At 38.3% G+C, this 19,553-nt stretch overlaps 2 protein-coding genes across 4 annotated transcripts in view; one reads left to right on the forward strand and one right to left on the reverse strand.

Annotated features, from left to right (window-relative positions):
- The window catches only part of LOC114249492 (zwei Ig domain protein zig-8-like), a 241,753-nt gene that overhangs the window by 149,250 nt on the left and 72,950 nt on the right, over positions 1–19,553 (reverse strand). The window lies entirely within an intron of this gene.
- Positions 1,670–10,558, forward strand: LOC114244644 (ecdysone oxidase). Its single transcript, XM_089735478.1, has 5 exons — positions 1,670–4,402; positions 5,828–5,944; positions 7,856–7,989; positions 8,916–9,392; positions 9,440–10,558. Exons 2-5 carry the CDS (start codon positions 5,833–5,835, stop codon positions 10,400–10,402), a joined length of 1,686 nt encoding a protein of 561 aa, XP_089591604.1. The 5' UTR covers positions 1,670–4,402; positions 5,828–5,832; the 3' UTR covers positions 10,403–10,558.

Raw genomic sequence — 19,553 nt, forward strand, 5'->3', positions numbered from 1 at the left:
TGGTAAAAAACTCACCTAGTTGCGATTTTCTTGGAAGATGTGTCGGTCGACGTAAGTTATTTCTGTTTGCTATTTGAATGTAACTTTTTTCTTTGGATATTTTGTCGAAACCCCATAAGGAAGCAAAAAATCTTATCGCGAGAAATGAAGATTACCAAATCAATATTTACAATTAAAGAGAGTGGATCGATCAAAACGCCTTCTGTCACAAGACGCGGGTGAAAAGCACAGAAATATCCTCTTTACCGATGAAAAAAATGTCACGGTTGAATAACACTACAATAAGAAAACCGAAGCAAATGGAAGCTGAGGGTACAAAGAGCCACGAAAGGCTTTCAAGGACACGACCTTTAGCAATGAAGTATTCGACTAAGAAGAAGAAGCAAAATGATAAAGTGTACGCTCATAGTTCTAAAGAAGCTGCTCAAGTGGTCGGCAAGGTACAACGTGGTCATAATCCTGCGTCAGTGATCCGTGGACTTTCCAGCAGAACTTTGCACCTGATCACAAGGCACGAACTACCCAAGCCTTGCTTGAAACCAACGTTTCCGACTTTATAAGAGCTTAAAACTGACCCTCATCTAGCCCCGAACTCAATCCTTTAGACTTCCAATTATGGTCAATTTTAAAAGTCCTGCTTTAAACGACCCGGCGACATTGAGTCTCTTAAAAAATGCCTTTTTTTTTTTTTTCGGGTAGAGGGCCGAACCTCCTACGAGGTCCCCGCGCAAAAGGGGCGCGCGGGGTATGTTAGACTCAACGATCTGCATGGTGTTGTGAGCAGACCGCGGGCCCAAGGATTTTAGGGCGCACCCACTAAACGACTCCCCTGCACTCTTACAACCGACGTCCGATCCCCTCCGAAGTCAGAACCCGGATGAGGTAGGGGGGCTACCGCGGTCAACACTACAACCAGACGGCGCGGCTCACCCCAAGGACGCCCAGCCGACGGAGCGTTCGAGGCGAATCGAAGGCTCTGAAACGTCGGCCGTCTCGGTACGGCAGCCCGTCGGGCCGCCCAGACGGTGCCGCTGGTGTCCCGGAATACCCCGCTAGACCAGAACCAGCCTGCCGGGTCGGGACGCGATACACCATCGACCGGTCGCTCTATTCACTCCACGGCAGCGCGCTAGAGTGTCTTAAAAAATGCCTGTATAAGAATTTTTTTTTGCTGAGACTAATAAATATTACATTGTTTTATTTGTTTTATTTTGTTTTATTTTTTAACAATCACTCCTCGTTAACTGGTCCCGTGGTAAGTTCGTAAAGAGCTTGTGTTACAGGTACCAGATAACGGAAATAAATGTAAGATTTTTATTATACACATACATATATTTAATATACATCCATAACCCTGGAAAAGACATTTTATATTTTTCATATCAATATCTTCCCTTGGCGGGATTCGAACCCGCGACCCCCTTGTGTAGTGACCATGTCACTTACTACTACACCAGACGACTGTTCATTCATTACTTCATGTATATAATTAGTCTCGCTAAAGCTCGAGAACGGATGGACCGATTTGGATAATTTTGATCTTGAATTATTTGTGGAAGTCCAGAGAAGGTTTAAAAGGTAAAATATGAAAATGCTCGGAATTAAATAAAAATAACAATTTTGTTTTTCCTTTGATGTGTCCTCGAATTATTTATGGAAGTACAGAGAAGGTTAAAAAGGTAAATAATATGAAAATGCTCGGAATTAAATAAAAATAACAATTTTGTTTTTCCTTTGATGTGTCCCCCGTCGTACGTATTCCTTTTGTTTGTTTTAATTTTATAAAATTTTATTTTATACAAAAGTTTATATCTTTTATTTATCGATTTAGGCACCACGAAGTCTGTCGGGTCAGCTAGTTTTAAATAAAATGCATTTTCATTTATAACAGTACTTTTGGCTGGATTAGGTATAGATAATAAGCGCTCAGACGAAGAGCAATCATGTTCATCACGACGATGTGGGAATCGAAAAAACGATCTCCGGCGCAAACAGTCAGGGCCGCTAGCTACTCAGCGGGGTATTCCGGGACACCAGCGGCACCGTCTAGGCGGCCTGACGGGCTGGCGAACCAAGACGGCCGACGTTACAGAGCCTTCGATTCGCCTCGAAGGCGAATGTGGATGGATATAGAGGAAGAGGTAGACCTAAGAAGGAATGGATGGATTGCGTGAAAGACGATGTGTATAAGAGGAGAGTGAGCGAAGAAATGGTGTATGATAGTGCAGTATGGAAGGAGAAAACATGTTGCGCCGACCCCAGGTGACTGGGACAAAGGCAGGAGAATGATGATGATGATGATGATGATGATGAGTGGTCTCAATGAATTGTCGTTTAATAAAATTATTTGCAAGAAAGGAATGCACTCGACTTCGTTGGAGGATAATGTGAAAGAAAAAGAAGATGAGGGGATCATGTCAAACAATATCCCGAGAGCATTCATTCACCTTGAACCACACGCTATAAATCTGTTGACATAGTTAATGACATGGGCGATTGTGTCGTTTACAGTTTAAAATAAAATAAAAACAAATTTCCTACTGAATGACATAAGGTCGACTCGTCCCCTACCATATAAATAGAACAGTTGTTATAATATAATCTAACAATACATTCAATAAATGATCAAACAAACTATGTATTTTTAATGCTAAATCATATCCAGTACATTTTATTTAAATATATTTAAATTATTGATCAGTGACTTTTGCAAATATAACACCTGCCAGTATAGTCAAAATTTCTTCAAACTCTTTTTCTTCAATACACTGTCTTATCTCACCCATAGGAACCATTATGCGCTTCTCTTATTGCACTAAGTGTACAGAAGAGCTAACGGCCCGTCTGGTTTTGAGTCGGTACAGGTACATAATAAGCGACGTACATAATGAGTACATAATAAGACGGGTGGACGAGCTCATAGCCCACCTGGTGTTAAGTGGTTATCGGAGCCCATAGACATATACAACGCAAATGCGCGACCCACCTTGAGATATAACTTTTAAGGTTTCTGTATAGTTACAATGGCTAAACAGATTACCGCATTTCATCCATAAAGAGCTGAATTGCGCATATTGTGTGGTCTGTGCGTCACAGATTTAGTTTTCCAATTACAGCACAAGAGCGCATTATGCGGCATAATGCTCAACGTTGAATGTTCCAACTACAGCAACGCTTCGCACAATCGAGCACTCTCAAAAGTACTGCTCTCGCGTGATACTCGCAATCGATACCGACTTAGTGACAGAAAATTGACAAGTGTTTTTTCTTTAAGTTGGCATTGATCGAAATTTTGTTTATATTATCGTTAGTAACATTATTTAATGTTGAAAATAATTGTAAGGCTTTCGTTTCGTCGTAGTTTCTTAGAAATAATCAATGTTTACTAAAACTGTGCTAACTTAGCGCACTCTGCTGATGCATTTGAAAACTAATTCACGTTCCAATTAAGCTTCAGCATAATTCGGCATTGTGCGTCACTGAGTCGCATTATGCTCTGTAATTGGAAAACTACCACTAACTGCCTATCTATCGAATAGGTAATTCTCGTTCACTACTTTTAAAAATGCTTGAGTCTTCATTGAGCATAGCTATACCAAATACTTAGAGCTAAGAAGCTGATCTGATACCCGAGGAATATTATCAAATGTCCAAAAATAGCCTTTATGAGTTAGAGTAGCTTTATATAAAGCTATATGGTATTGCTATTAATTCCTGGCACAACAGATTTTAAAAAGATATCAGTACATAGATTTTAGTAATGCCCTCTTCTAGACATGCTTTTTTCTTGAATCAGGTACAAAAAATTGGACGGCTCTATTGACGGATAACGCGGCATAGAAGACGCTTCGAAGGTAATTTTATGTACATATACCATACATATACCTAATATCCTTACCGCTCACTATGTTTTCGTACCAGTAAAACCACTTGTCCGGAATGAAAGTTTGGAAGCAGTCTGAAATGCCAAAATCCATTCTTCCTGCTGGATTTTGTATTTGCTTCATAAGACCAGACCAGTTCTAAATCTCAATCAATCAATATATGTTGTTAAGCGTGCAGCTAAATAGCCTCGAGAATCTTCGTCCTGGCAGTTAGCCAAAAACTACATCATTTCACATTTCAAATAATTTATTTTACTACTTTTTTACCTTTAAAGTTTACATAAAGATAACACAGAAAATTTAATGTCTCTCGAATTTAAACATCATAAAAACTTGGACGAATTCGATGACTTCAAACAATAATCACTCACAACTTCAATACGATACAGACAAAATTAACTTACTCGTAAAGAAAATTCCGTTTTGTTTTGCTTGATGACGTCAGAATTCGTGGCTTTTATTTCAACATTTTAATTACATTTATTTCTTCGTCAACAGCTGTTACGTCGACTTGTTCTGTGAGTATTTTTAAAAATTTTTTTATTATTATTTAAAATATTTCTTCTTCAGTTTGATACAAAATTCTAATGAGCGCCTTATTCATTTATGTGTGTTATATGAGTCATCTATTATCAAAGGTGGCAATCTGTGTATTTGGACAAAAAAATGTTATTGATATGGCGATACAGATTAATTTGAATATAATCATCTCCTTCAAAGAATACGATTCAAAACCTGCATTAAATAAAGGTTAATACTTAACCTGTTATTTATCTAAGATGTCCTTCAGAAGAGTTTTATAACTGCCAATGGAATACAAAGTCAATAATTCGTTTTTCTGATTTACCAATAATTGTCCAAAAGTCACATTGCCGGCTTTGATAATAGTCGACTCATATGTAATTGTTTACCACAAAATAAATCGCGTTCAGAAATCATTTCTGCGATGAAAAGATAACGTCCTATATTAAAGTTAGCTCGTAGAATATATCCCACGCAATCCGGTGGAGGAGCCCCTTTAACTTTGCAAGGTGCAATCAGATTCATTTCATTCAGATGAAGTTTCTTGTTCAGGAATTGGGGTACTATAATTCTGCTCCAAATGCCCACTTAGTGGAGTCAACCTGTTAAACCTGACTGTAGAGATATACGAAAAAGGGAAGATCTTCCACCGAGCGAGTGATATTGCTCGGTAGACCGACGGTCTGAATGTTGTTGTTCGGAACTTGTATATGTGCGAGCTTATCTTAAAAATGTCATAAGCGAGATTTATTTTACTCACTCAGATAGACATGCAAGATCATGGTTCTGTAATCAAGGCTCGTAGACATCATAAGGATGCATACTCTGATAAATAAAAATGTTTTAAATATAGGGCTATATTGAACTTCTTAGATTTCACTCTAGGGCCAGTTCCAACACCACGGGTATGGGAGATTTGACTTTTCGCGAGCCATTTTCGTACCATTTTTCATAGAATGGTACAGTAGTAGACTATTTGTGTAGGACCAGGAAAATAACCATACCACACCACCATACCATACCACAGAACTTTTCATCTCTTAAATTATTTTTTAAGTTCCGCACAGAATCGCATTTAAACTATTTCTTAAGTGGCGCACAGAATCATGATTATCAAATCTCTATTTAACATGTCCCTTTTTAAGATCACCGTGACATATTTCTTCCTAATACGGTGTTGTCAGGACATAGACTAATGACTGATAGACTAATGAATGATGGGCGTAAAACATAAAAACATGGAAGTTAAATTAAGCGCTAGATGATTTGAAGTAAAAATTTATTGTCTTTCCGAGGAATGAACTAATGTAGCTTAAAATCACATTGCCCTGATAAACTACGAGTAAGTCTGATCATTTCATATATTTCAGATAATTTTTAAAAGTCAATCTAAGAGTTTGTTTACTTGGTTCCTTTTATAGAAATAATGAATGCAACATCCACATTGAATGAAATTCATAGACTTCAAACCGGCTTTCAAATACTGGCAGCTCTGCAACTAACTGGGTATCTTTGGCCACAAGAAGCGGTTGTTCAAGGTAATTTAGTTTTTTTATTATTTCTTAGGCGCAAGAAAGTCCAGAGATAGTAGGTCAATGCGCTGGTCGGCCAAGATACGCCAAGATACGAGCCTTGACATCATGAAGGCCTTCGACAGGGTCTGGCATAGGTCACTTCTATCGAAGCTTCCAGCTTACGGGATCCCTGCAAGTAGCTCGCTAACTTTTTGGATAAACGGATCATCACAGTTGTCGTCGACGGCTGCTGCTCCGATACCATGACCATCAACGATGGTGTTCCACAAGGTTATGTGCTCCCTCCCACGCTTTTCATACTGCATATCAATGACATGCTATCTATTGATGGCATGCATTGCTATGCGGATAATAGCACGGGGGATGCGGGATATATTGGCAATCAGAGTCTCTCTCGAAGCGTTGTACACGAGAGGCGATTAAAACTTGTGTCTGAAGTGGACAACTCTCTGGGGCGGGTCTCCAAGTGGGGTGAACTGAATTCAGTTCAGTTCAACCCGTTGAAGGCACAGGTTTGCGCGTTCACTGCGAAGAAGGACCATTGTCATGGCGCTAGAATTTCAAGGAGTATCCCTGCAGCTTTCCGCGAGTATCGGGATTCTGGGGATCGATATTTCGAGTGATGTCCAATTTCGGAGTCATTTGGAAGGTAAAGCCGAATTGGCCTTTAAAATGTTGGAAGTCCTCAACAGAGCGAAGCGGTATTTCACACCTGGGTAGAGCTTGGAAAAGACTGGGGAGAGACTTGCGCTTTATAAAGCGCAGGTCCGGCTTCGCGTGAAGTGCACCTCTGGGCCGGGGCTCCCAAATACCAGCTACTTCCATTTGGCTCCATACAGAAACGGGCTGTTCGGATGGATGATAGTCCCGCTCTCGCGGATCGCTTGGGGCCCCTGAGTCTACGGAGGGCCTTCGGTTCTCTCTGTCTTTTATACCGTATGGTCCATGGGGAATTCTCTGAGGAATTATTCGAGATGATCCCCTCATCTCCTTTTTATAATCGCACCTCCCGCCATCGGAGCAGAGTTCATCCATATTATCTGGAACCGCTGCGTTCATCGACAGTGCGTTTCCAAAGATATTTTTTGCCACGTACCATCCGGCTTTGGAATGAACTCCCCTCCACGGTGTTTTCCGAGCGCTATGACATGTCCTTCTTCAAGTAGGCTTGCGGAGAGTTCTTAATGGTAGGCAGCGGCTTGGCTCTGCCCCTGGCATTGCTGACGTCCATGAGTGACGGTGACTACTTACCATCAGGTGGGCCGTATGCCCGCCTGGCCTGGCATCTTAAATGATTACCGGAGCCCATAGACATCAACAACGCAAATGCCCCACCCATCTTAGTTCTAACAATCAGTTTAATAATACAACGGCTACCCAACCCTTCGAGCTCATACAACTGATTGATCCTGATTATGATATTTTCACAGGTAAGCACAACTGTATATTCCGCTTTTCATTTTCAAAAAAATCCAACACTTTAACACGAGTTTATCTCTCCACAATGTAAAGTTTTATCCTTCATTATAACAATAAACTTAAAACAAAAAATTACAATGATATATAGCAGTAACTCTAATAACTATTAACGAAATCATGAATAAATAAAATTATAATATATAAATACAAGACTAAGATGTTAAAAAAATGGCGTTGCCTACAGAGTACAACACGGGAGCTTGAGGGGAAGTTACAGGGGTAGCGAGCGGAGGGTTGCATTCCAAGCAAGTCTCAAGTTATCGCACACGGGTAGTAATTCCTTATGGGTTGCTACTTCCTTCTGGCTATTTTAGCTTTAAAGTAGTCATGTCATTGTGCTCCTGCCTACAAAATGTATTACAGCCGCGCGACCGAACCCTCAAGTGTGTCAAATACTCAATCCTGAATCTAGTGAGAACTACTTTGGTGTTTCAGATGGTGCCAAGTATGATTTCATTGTTGTCGGCGCTGGATCTGGTGGATGCGTGGTCGCTAATAGACTGTCGGAGATTAAAAACATCAATGTATTGCTGATTGAAGCTGGAGGAGATCCCCCAATAGAATCTGTTGTAAGTCAAACAATACACAGAACTAGTGGTCCCGCAGTAGTAAAAATTCGACTATAATTAATTGAAATTATAAGTTTGAACATTATTATAGTTCTATTGTCAAAGACTACGAGTATTATACTTCTATAATCACAGATTTCGCCAAGACTACACTATAGACAAATAATATTAAAGATAAACAATAATAAGTAACCTATACTTAATTTTACCACAGACTTTAACCAATAACAAAAGTTTGGCAGTAAACAAATCAAATCAAATCAAGAGTATGTATTTATGTGTGTTTGTAGGAGTATATGTGTGTGTGTCAAATACAATACATGGTAGAGTATGTAATGTTTTTTTTATTGATTTAATGTATTATTAATGCACAATTTAAAAAAATTGCATTCTGCACTCCTTGTCTATATTCTCTATAAGTGTGGGAAATTTCATACTCCTCCGTCCGCGCAATTTTGGTAAAAAGGGTACACAGTTTTAAGCTATTGCATAGCTTTTATCGCGAGCTTTGAGCGTGGCGACCGAATCAAGAAATTCCGTGACGAGAATAAAACCTAACACCTCCACTCCGCCTACCATGTAGCTCGCGTTCAACACATTTACACGTTGCGCTTGTGTAGTGTTTGTGAATAAAGGGGACAGTTAATGCTTTGCTTTTGTTAATGTTTATAAATATAGCGTGGTCTTATTTTATTATTGTTTTAATATTAAATTACTACTGTCTAATTATAATTGCATAAGTTGATAAAAAATGCTATGCAATAACTTTACCGTGGCAGTCCCCGAGTGCCACATGTGTTTTTTGCTTCATGTATTAATTGTTTATATTTTGTCTCTGTTCAATGGTTCGTATTTTTTATTTAACTTCTAAGCTGTGTAGAATAAACATAAGTAATGAAAACTGCAAACTACAACAATGTTTTCAGATTCCAAGCTTAAACCTATTTATGAAGGTTTCAAAAGTAGACTGGAATTACACATCCGTCCCGGATGTAATGATGAAATACATGAAAAATCAAGTCGTCCAGGTTACAAGAGGGAAAATGCTCGGTGGGACTAGTTCTATCAATTTCATGGCCTACACGAGAGGGAATTCCCATGATTATGATACATGGGCCAAAATTGTTAATGATACAACTTGGAAGTGGGAGAACGTGCTACCGTACTTCATCAAGAGTGAAAGACTTGATGAATCCGATCTAAATTGGGTTGACAAAGAACTTCATGGTACTGAAGGTTATTTGGGCGTCAGCACACAACACAATGATGTGACATCTGAATACTTGAAAGCTTTTTCTGAAGTCGGTCATGATATCGAATACGAGATAAATGGAGACAAACCAATTGGTTTTAGTGAGCCATTACATACAATTGCAAATGGAATTAGACAAAGTGCTGCTTTAGCATTTCTCACAAATTTCAGGATCGTACTAATCTACATGTTTTGAAGAATGCTTTAGTTACAAAAATTTTGTTCGATGATAACAAATGTGCAACTGGTGTTGAATTAATATTAAATGATAGATTGATGACAATAAGGGCAACTAAAGAAGTAATTGTGTCTGCAGGAGCTATCAACTCTCCTCAATTGTTGATGCTTTCAGGAGTCGGCCCTCGGCAGCATTTAAAACATAAAAACATCAAGGTTATATCTGATTTACCAGTAGGACAAAAAATGCAAGATCATATTTACGTTCTAGTTGTACATAAAATGGGTAAAGCTACTTTAAATAAGAAACCAGTTGATCCTTCGAAATATACATTACCTTTAATCATAGGATACGCAGCTTTGAACAAGACTCAAAAGTATCCTGACTACGAGATAACGACGGCTATTTTAAATGACAAGAATGATTTTATGCCTTTTTGTGTGTTTTTCTTGAGCTTAAAAGACGAAATCTGCCAAGATTATTATGACCATAGTGGTGACCGGCAATTGATGTATACATTGGTGAGTTACTTATATCCGAAATTTCGCGGCCAAATTCTGTTGAACACAACAAATCCTCGCAATCAACCTCTCATTTACACTAACTATCTCACAGAAGATAAAGATATAGAAAACCTTGAAAAATATGTTAAAGATTACCTCAAAGCTACGAACTCTAGCGTCTTCAAAAGCGTTAATTCAGAGCTTATAATTCCAAGGGCTTGTAACTGCGTTCCTGATCAAAATTTTTGGAAATGTTACGTGAAATGCCTGGTTATCTCTGGCTATCATTTTTCCGGTACTTGTGCTATGGGTGAAGTGGTTGATTCTAGGTTAAGAGTCTACGGAGTTAAAAATCTGAGAGTCGTGGATGCCAGTGTGATGCCCCGAATACCTGGAGCCCATACCAATGCACCAACTATAATGATCGGTGAAAAAGCAGCCGATATGATAAAAGAGGAACATAAGCTGCTGTTGCTGTAAAATTTAAAACAGAATTAATTTATAAATAAAAACGTTATTGCTCATGTATTTTTCAGTAATGTAATATCACCATTTGATATAACGTGATTTTTTTATGTTATCCTGGTTCTATTCTTTAGATAAATTAATATAATAAAAAATGTTGATAAGTAATTATATTATCATATTGCTGTATACTATCTACCAATTATATGACATAATTATCAAGAAATAATATTGTCACCAATCGATTTTTCCCGTTAAAACTAAACATCGAATTAGTGTAATGGAATATTATTTGCGCTATCAACATTTTGACGTGCGAGCTTATGCAGTAGAAGATATATATAAACCGATTCCTAAATAAAAAAAGGCCAGCTTGTTGATAAAAATCGAAGTTAAAGCCACACATACACTGAGTACGGCTTCAAATGTGTAATTTTCCTTCAATAAAACTTTATCGAAATGAGCCAAACACTTTAGGTTTACAATAGAATAATCAAACAATAATACTACATAACAATATTTAATAATAGTGATAGTGATCTATAGAATTATTTTTCTAGATAAATGTCAATCAATGAAAAACGAAACTATTCCTAGAAATTGACTATTAAAAATTAATTTTGGCCTTTCCATGAAAGACTTAATGAAGGATGAATATTCCTGTTCATCCAAAATTATCATTCAGTAAGCCAGTGTCACTCCGTTTGGGTCGATTATTCAAGACATTTCTCTCCAAGAATAATTTGAATACATTATTACCATTAAAGCCTTCTGAAGCCTCAAGGACGCCTAAGCTTTCATTATAACACTACAAAATTGAGTGCGTCGGCGGTGCTTTGCAATCAGATCCTGATTATGTTCAATGCCACATCACAGGATAACCGCAGCGCTAGGCATGTGCGTATATTAGCTTTTCATTTCGTTAGTACTGCAATATAACCAGATATTCCTTTGAACAGATCTGATCCAACCAGGCTGATGTTAATCTAATTAGAACATGTTAATGAAATCTGACATGTAGTGCACAAATGTGGTACAAAAATGCCAACATTTTTTAATATACCGCATCAAAACAAATAAGCTTGAGATAGTCTATCGTACCAAGGAGATGTTATCTGACAAGTCCCAACAAATACCCAAGTAGATGGTTCTTCATTATTTCAGCTGACCAATTTGGATGTACTGGGTACTCAACTAGCCACAGTAATTGGATGGTCCAAATTGGGGTCGTAACAAAAACCAGTTCAACCCTATTGTCCCGGTCATATTGAGTAATATTTATCGTCGTTATTACTGGGCAACTCAATTGCTCCAATAGTGGTTTGATTTTATGTCCGACAGACACAATTCGTTTGATTTTGACTGTTTATGTAACCATTAATAATCTTTTTCAGTCCGTTTTATATGTTTTAGTATACAGTTTAATATTTTTTTGTGGGGAATTATTGTTGAATTTTTTGAATAACATAAGTGTTATTGTAAATATGTCTCAATACGTTATTTATGAAAGTAGAACCAAGAACTGGACATTGAACCATATCGAAATAAAGAAAAACAAAATTATAAAACTTTAATGAGACGAAGACAACAAGAAGTTACTTTGAAGAAGTTTTTAGTGATGCGATGATGATTTTCACGTGTTTTTTTTAGGAGTTTTATAAATTAAATTGTAATAAATACAAACACATAGGTGCAGGCATGTTAGATAAATAAGACATTTATTGAGAAACACTAAAACAGTTTTCATATTTTTTCATATTTGTTCAATATAATAACGCATTTAGGGTGCTGGTGGTGCTGCCCCGCTTTTGTAGCGCATCAGGGATGTTTGCAGACGCGCACATAGATTGTTTTTACGCTACCATGCATAAGAGGTGTGCATCTCTGGTAAGCAGAGTGAGGGCCAGCTCCAACAGTATCCTGAGCATGATCGCAAGCAGGCTGGGCTGTGTATACATGGGTCGCTGTGTTGCCATCTCCCATGGGATGTTACGACAGTAATTCATTGTAATATAAATATAACTACTAACATAGGTCTAAGTCTTATTAACAATTTATATGAGTCATGGTTACTTGCAATAAAAACATTATTTTTATTATTATATTTATGCCGGTAAAATACGTGTTTTAAAGTATCACATCACTGTTTAAATCCATCGTACATATTATACATCAAACCTTATTCGAACAACAACAAGGTATCGCGTCCCGTTTAGTTTTCCGTTTAGTAATCATTGTCTACCACTCGATTGCTAAAAATTCGTGTCAAAAAGGACATTTTATTAAATTGTTTTTACTATTCCCATATTGTATCACGAATAATATTAAAGATCCTAATCTATACATGTAAATAAAATTAGAGTGTCTGTTTGTAAAATAACTGCTTTTTACTACATGCATATGAATATTATACATACACCAAAATAACATTTTTTACAATTTTTGTCTGTCGGTCTGTCTGTCTGTCTGTTTGTTCCGGCTAATCTCTGGAACGACTGGACCGATTTTGATGAGACTTTCACTTATAGGTAGCTGATGATATAAGGGGTAACTTGGGCTACTTTTTTTAGACTAGCTTCGCCCCGCGGCGTCACCCGCAGTTATTGTCGTACCGCGCGCAACATGGCGGGACTCTTCTATCAATAATAAAATTTCCGAAGCGAAGCGAGGGCGGGTCGCTAGTGATAAAATAAATGAACACATAATTTGTTACACCGATACTTTCCTTTTCCCCAAGCTCGTTTTTCTTTTCATTGAATTTCTCGCACGTGTCACAACAAATCCGTCGGTCTGCGCTCAAGCTCACAATCAACAAAGCACCTTATCATTATGTTCAGCGGAACTGGAGCGCAACGGAGCTTTTGATTTCGCTGTTAGAGCGTTTCCGTTTGATTCGCAGCTTTCCCGGCTGTAGTTTTACTAAAATTTTAGACTGCTTTATTTCAAAAAGAGCTGGATCCTTAAATGAGCTTCATTAGTAAGTAATTTTATACAAAAAAAAACTGTTATATTCAGAAGTTTATCATTTAACAATTAATAATAAGACTTTATTTTAATTATTTCATTAATGCATCGAGTAACTTACTCAATAGATTCTTCCTATAGAATAGATCAGTAACACATGTTTTTACTTGTGGTAGAACCTCTTGTGAGTTCACACGGGCAGGTACCACCACCCTATTTATTTCTGAAGTGAAGCAGTAATGCGTTTCGGTTTGAAGGGTGGAGCAGCCGTTGTAACTATACTTGAGACCTTAGAACTTATATCTCAAGGTGGGTGGCGCATTTACGTTATGGGCTCCAGAGTAACCATTTAACACTAGGTGGGCTGTGAGCTCGTCCACCCATCTAAGCAATAAAAAAAATCAAAATTGAATCAGACACATTATTTTCATGAGAGCACAAAATCACCTTTGCCTCATTACTAGACGTATGTACATAAATGGCTAAACAAAAAATAATGTTACCAGCGTTGCAAAACACCCGGGTAACGTGAATAGCGTTTAATATGTTTTGACGTAAATCCCCTTTCAGCTGATACACAAAATGTGTTTTGCCGATGTTTATTCGGGGTAAAATATGGTAAAAAACTGACCCAGTTGCGATTTCCTTGGAAGATGTGTCTGTCGGTCGACGTAAGCTATTTCAGTATGCTATTTGAATGTAAGTTTCTTTCTTTGGATGTTTTCGAAATCTTTTATGAGGTAGCCTTAATGCGGAATTCTGCTGTTGTTTTTTCTGCTATTGAATGAATTTAAAAAATCGATTGTCTGTAAAGTCGGTTTACTTACGATAGTTGAACGTGACAACGTCATAAGAAAATACTGATGGAGCGGTTTCATTTTTCAAAAGAAAATTTTAATTTTATTTGTTTGATAGATATTTTGTATGGACAATTGACGCCACATTCACTTTTCACTGAACTTCATACTTGACGAAAACATTTAAATGTATTATTGTATAGCAGCTGTCCACGCGGATGCATCGCTCACTCAAGTAGGAGAGAGACAGATGTCGAACGCTGCCGAACGCGGAGGCCGATTGTGCCTCTTTGTGGCTCGTTGCGCGCTCTCGCTTGCATTTCAAGCCTTAAATGGAACGCCTCAGAGCGAGGTAACGCTGCATGAGTCATGTTTTTTCGTGCGTGCAGCCGGCTTCATCGAATTATAAGACGTTGTCACGTCAAAAACGACTAGCTGTTCCCGTCCGCTTCGCTGGGCATTTAAAATTAACATTATTATTTTCCACCCCCACAAAGATTCTCATCATTAACGCCCCCGCAACTGATGTAGGGAGTCCAACACTCATATGAATATTAGCCTATCCATTATGTACATATATTTTCTACATGGATACCAAGTTTCAAGTCAATCGTATGCATGGTTCAGTATTTATAACGGAACATCCGTAAAAACCACTCCACTGTAGATTTATATATTAATACTAGCTGACCCGGCAAACATTGTTTTGCCATATATAACATTTCTAGGGAATTTCTAGTGTAGAAAAAAAAACTAACTTATTGTAAGTGTGTAAGGATGTGGTAAATGAGTGAAAGAGGTATGTAGTGCTGTGAACGATGAGGGAATATATGATAAAAATAACAAAACCTCATTCAACCACATAATAACCTCATTATAACAAAAAAAAAAAAAAAAATGTCCAAATAAAAAAAATATGTTAGGGGTGGACAACCCTAATCTGTAGCGGCCTCCCCCCGGTGAAGGTCAAGGGGCGACCTGAGGGGGTGAGGCCGCGCGGCGCGCTACCAGCACTCTAGCGCGCTGCCGTGGAGTGAATAGAGCGACCGGTCGACGGTGTATCGCGTCCCGACCCGGCAGGCTGGTTCTGGTCCAGCGGGGTATTCCGGGACACCAGCGGCACCGTCTGGGCGGCCCGACGGGCTGCCGTACCGAGACGGCCGACGTTTCAGAGCCTTCGATTCGCCTCGAAGGCTCCGTCGGCTGGGCGTCCTTGGGGTGAGCCGCGCCGTCTGGTTGTAGTGTTGACCGCGGTAGCCCCCCTACCTCATCCGGGTTCTGACCTCGGAAGGGATCGGACGTCGGGTGTAAGAGTGCACCCCGGGAGTCGTTTAGTGGGTGGGTCCTAAAATCCTTGGGCCCGCGGTCTGCTCACAACACCATGCAGATCGTTGAGTCTCACATACCCCGCGCGCCCCTTTTGCGCGGGGACCTCGTAGGAGGTTCGGCCCTCTAAACGAAAAAAAAAAAAAAAAAAAATGGACAACCCTAATATCACATACCCCGCGCGCCCCTTTTGCGCGTGGACCTCGTAGGAGGTTCGGCTCTCTATCCGAAAAAAAAAAAAAAATGGACAACCGTAATCACTTAGGGGTATGAAAAATAGATAGTAGCCGATTCTCAGGCTTACTGAATATGCATAAAAAATTTCATGAGAATCGGTCAAGCGGTTTCGGAGGAGTGTGGGAACGAACATTGTGACACGAGAATTTTATATATTAGATAGATTGTTTGTAAAGATGACTTTGATATAAAATGCCGTAAGGAATAGACAGCCAAAGTAGATACCTTTTGTCACTCTTTGTCTGTTAGACCAGACCTAATTCCGCTAAATTAAAACTAAAAATTCAAAAAGGATTTGATTCAAAACAGTGGAAAAAATTCATGCGCCAATTACGGACCACAAGCGATTTCTAAATTTTATTTGTGATAAGCAATCATCTCTTGTTCCAAACTCAGTTCAAATACTAGTGGTAAGACCTCTTGTGAGTCCGCGCGTGTAGATACCACCACTCTGCCTATTTCTGCCGTGAAGCAGTAATGCGTTTCGGTTTGTAGGGCGGGGCAGCCGTTGTAACTATACTTGAGACCTTAGCACTTATATCTCAAGGTGGGTGGTGCATTTACGTTGTTGATGTCTATGGGCTCTAGTAACTACTTAACACCAGGTGGGCTGTGAGCTCGTCTACTCGTCTACGCAATAAAAAAAAATTGTAAATTGGGTGATTTGATAGTTCTACTAGTTAAGCGTATTGACCATTAATTCTGAGTTTGATTTTTTGTTAAAGCCCGTATCATTGTTAGAGAAATATTTACTATTACTTAGGGTCTGATTGCACTTTTTTTTATCTTGAATTTGCAGATTTTCTACATCCCATGGTAACAGCATATAATAATACCAATAGGATGAGCCCTGAATAATTCTCTATGAAGTCGCTTGATATTTTTAAATAGTCAAAATGAGTTATTTGAGATTTACAAATTTATTTTGCTATTCTTTTGATCTTAGGTACATCTCTTTATTTTTGCTCTTTTATTTTAAGAATGATTAATTGTTTTGTAAGTATTCAAGTCAAGTGAAGTCATTATTTTGTAGACAGCGGTCGTGCATAGTGGTCATTCAAAAACTCATTGGCTTTAAATCACTAATTATTCTTGTAATCTCTGATTATGTTAGTAATTTAACCATTCATATAATTAAAATAACATAAAGATTAACACTATAGTTTACATATACTTTACATAAGGTTTCCTGAAGTTCGCAGCCCTAAATAACTGCTTATAATGACAATGTAATCGTGTAATCTATTAGACAATTGCTGTCCTATTTTGAAATAGTCTCGGGAGGTTTCCTTTTATAGGACATCAATTTTTAGATACTTAACAAGAGAACGGCGTAACAGCTCTCAGCCAAAGTAATTTACTATCTTGCCGAACGATCGAAAATACAATTTTAATTAAAACATCGTAACGAGACATTAAAATTCTGGGCCGAGACACTGAGAATCCGAGACAAATGTCGGCGAAGACAGAAGAAAAACAAACAACCAAAGAAGGCGCAAGCAATTTTGTGAACCTGATTAAAATTTATTGTCTGTCCATTCTGTTCTCGATCCGGGGAGGCCTAGTTTAAAAAACAATATAAAAGGTGAAATATTTCAATCGCCGAGATTTAATTAAATGACTCATTTGTTAGACGATGTGGATCGTTTTTTTTTTTTTCCTACCTAAGCTGATAGCCTTAGGGGCTATTTCAGCGTAACCCTAACGTTTGTAGGTGAGCTCACGGGGCTCAAACCTGATGACGTTGCTAACACGAACCCTAGCAAGAGCCGTGCTTCGCAGAATCTACCACCGGATCGGAAACGCGACCCACTAAGAAGATCCGGCGAGAAACTCAGTGGGCTGTGTCTGAGAGTTAATTTACTCATCGAGCCCTTCGTCGCAAGCGACGGGTTCGACGAGAACGGTGACCGGTGCTTGAAGTACCTAAAAGCACCGTTAGTGGATCGGGAGGATCCGAGATGACGTGTTTTGGGCGACGTCGACTGCTTTCCATTCTGTCTGCAGGATCGGGAATGAGTGGATCGAACGAAACGCGCTTCTTTATTTAGGACACTTTTCCATTTGCAGCTCGCATAGTTGCGAAGATCCTGCCTCTTTCTATTATACTGTATATTTTTTGGTAAAACAATATGTTGTATTTTTTTTATAGTAGAACTCACTTTGGCCCACAAAGTGGTTATCTAATCCCATTAATACACCAAACGGGATTGGTGATAGGACCTCTTGTGAGTCCGCGCGGATAGGTACCATCGCCCTACCTATTTCTGCCGTGAAGCAGTGATGCGTTTCGGTTTGAAGGGTGGGGCAGCCGTTGTAACTATACTGAGACCTTAGAACTTATCTCAAGGTGGGTGGCGCATTTACGTTGTAGATGTCTATGGGCTCCAGTAACCACTTAACACTAGGTGGGTTATGAGCTCGTCCACCAATCTCAGCAATAAATAAAAAAACGGAATCGCTGCCACCACCACCGGATATACCTATGACTGTAATTATCACATGCATCCAGATTTTAAAGGTATGATTTTCCATATTATGCTTGATTTATTTTCAAAGTTTTTCGAAAACGAATACGATTTTATTAAAACTATTTTTAAGGTTTTTCGTCTCTTTTTTTTTCTCTTTTCTCTCACTGTAAAGGTCGAGGGCAAGCGACCAAGAGGCAGGAACCCGACCCGTTGGACGGACCATATTCGTGCAGCCCTTGATACCACAGTGCACGATGCTCTGCACTCAGCTGCAGATAGGAACAGATGGCGGTGCATTATAAAAAACAAACTGTTTCAAGGCCATGACCACGACCCTCAGTAATGAGGAAACCGACGCAAGGAGGAGGAGAGTCTCTTTCACTGCCATTATATTTACTATATTGTCACTATACTTTACGACCAGTCCAGTCGTAAACTTTAAAGTATTTGAAACGACGGATAACTCGTAATACATAATAATATAATGACAATAAAAATGCAAGATAAAAACGTAAAAGTAATTTTAATGATGTCTATGCCGTGTGAAACCGAATTAAGTACTGTAATTAATTTGACAAATTTTCTTCATTTTAAGGTAATAAATCCGTTTCTCAATTTTCATTTTAGGTAGGATGTTAGTTCTATTTGAGTTCCGTATACTATACCATATATGATTTTATATTTACTTGATCTGTTACAAGATCCTAATTGGATATAATTAAGGATTCCTTATTAACAATCTATATATATATAATGATATTGGGTACTCCAGAATAAATAAACAATAAAAGACTTAATTGCGTTTTCTGTTATGTGTATAATGAGAAAACAACATTTAAAGCCCTTAATTTAATAAAATTATTATATTAACAAACTGAACTTTCTTTTTACTTAATGTCAAACTTCACTGAATGACATTTAAGAAAAATCCTTTTTATAAAACTAAAGAGTTTTAGACTATGAAGGTTTTTCTTTACATCTCCCCCCCTTAGGGAAACAATTACGTGTAATTGTTCATGTAGGAACTGATACTGGAGATAATTTTGTAATGTGATAGAGGTTCGATTCCATTTTTTTGTGTCCGATATCAACTAAATATATTGAATTTGAAATCTTTTTTAGAATTTTGAAGGGTCCAATTCTCAATTCATCCATTTTTTTCCTATTTAATCGATTTCCATTTTCTACATAAACTTGGTCTCCAACTTTCAGTTCACATTATTTTCTATTAATATCAAATGCTTTTTTGTTATAATTGTGAGATTTAACTGTATTCTCAAAAGCTAATTTTCTGTCTCTCTCAAGATCTTCAATTGTACCATTTGCTTTTAGTTCCAGTGGTAAAACATCCACATTTTTACCTTCCAAAAG

Source organism: Bombyx mandarina, chromosome 19 (genome assembly GCF_030267445.1).
Source record: "Bombyx mandarina strain Sakado chromosome 19, ASM3026744v2".
In the NCBI taxonomy this organism is placed as follows: domain Eukaryota; kingdom Metazoa; phylum Arthropoda; class Insecta; order Lepidoptera; family Bombycidae; genus Bombyx; species Bombyx mandarina.

Coding starts and splice junctions, on each gene's coding strand:
- LOC114244644 (XM_089735478.1), top strand. CDS start 5,833: ATGAATGCAACATCCACATTGAATGAAATTCATAGACTTCAAACCGGC. Junction 5,945..7,855: donor ACAAGAAGCGGTTGTTCAAG/GTAATTTAGTTT, acceptor TTGGTGTTTCAG/ATGGTGCCAAGTATGATTTC. Junction 7,990..8,915: donor ATCCCCCAATAGAATCTGTT/GTAAGTCAAACA, acceptor CAATGTTTTCAG/ATTCCAAGCTTAAACCTATT.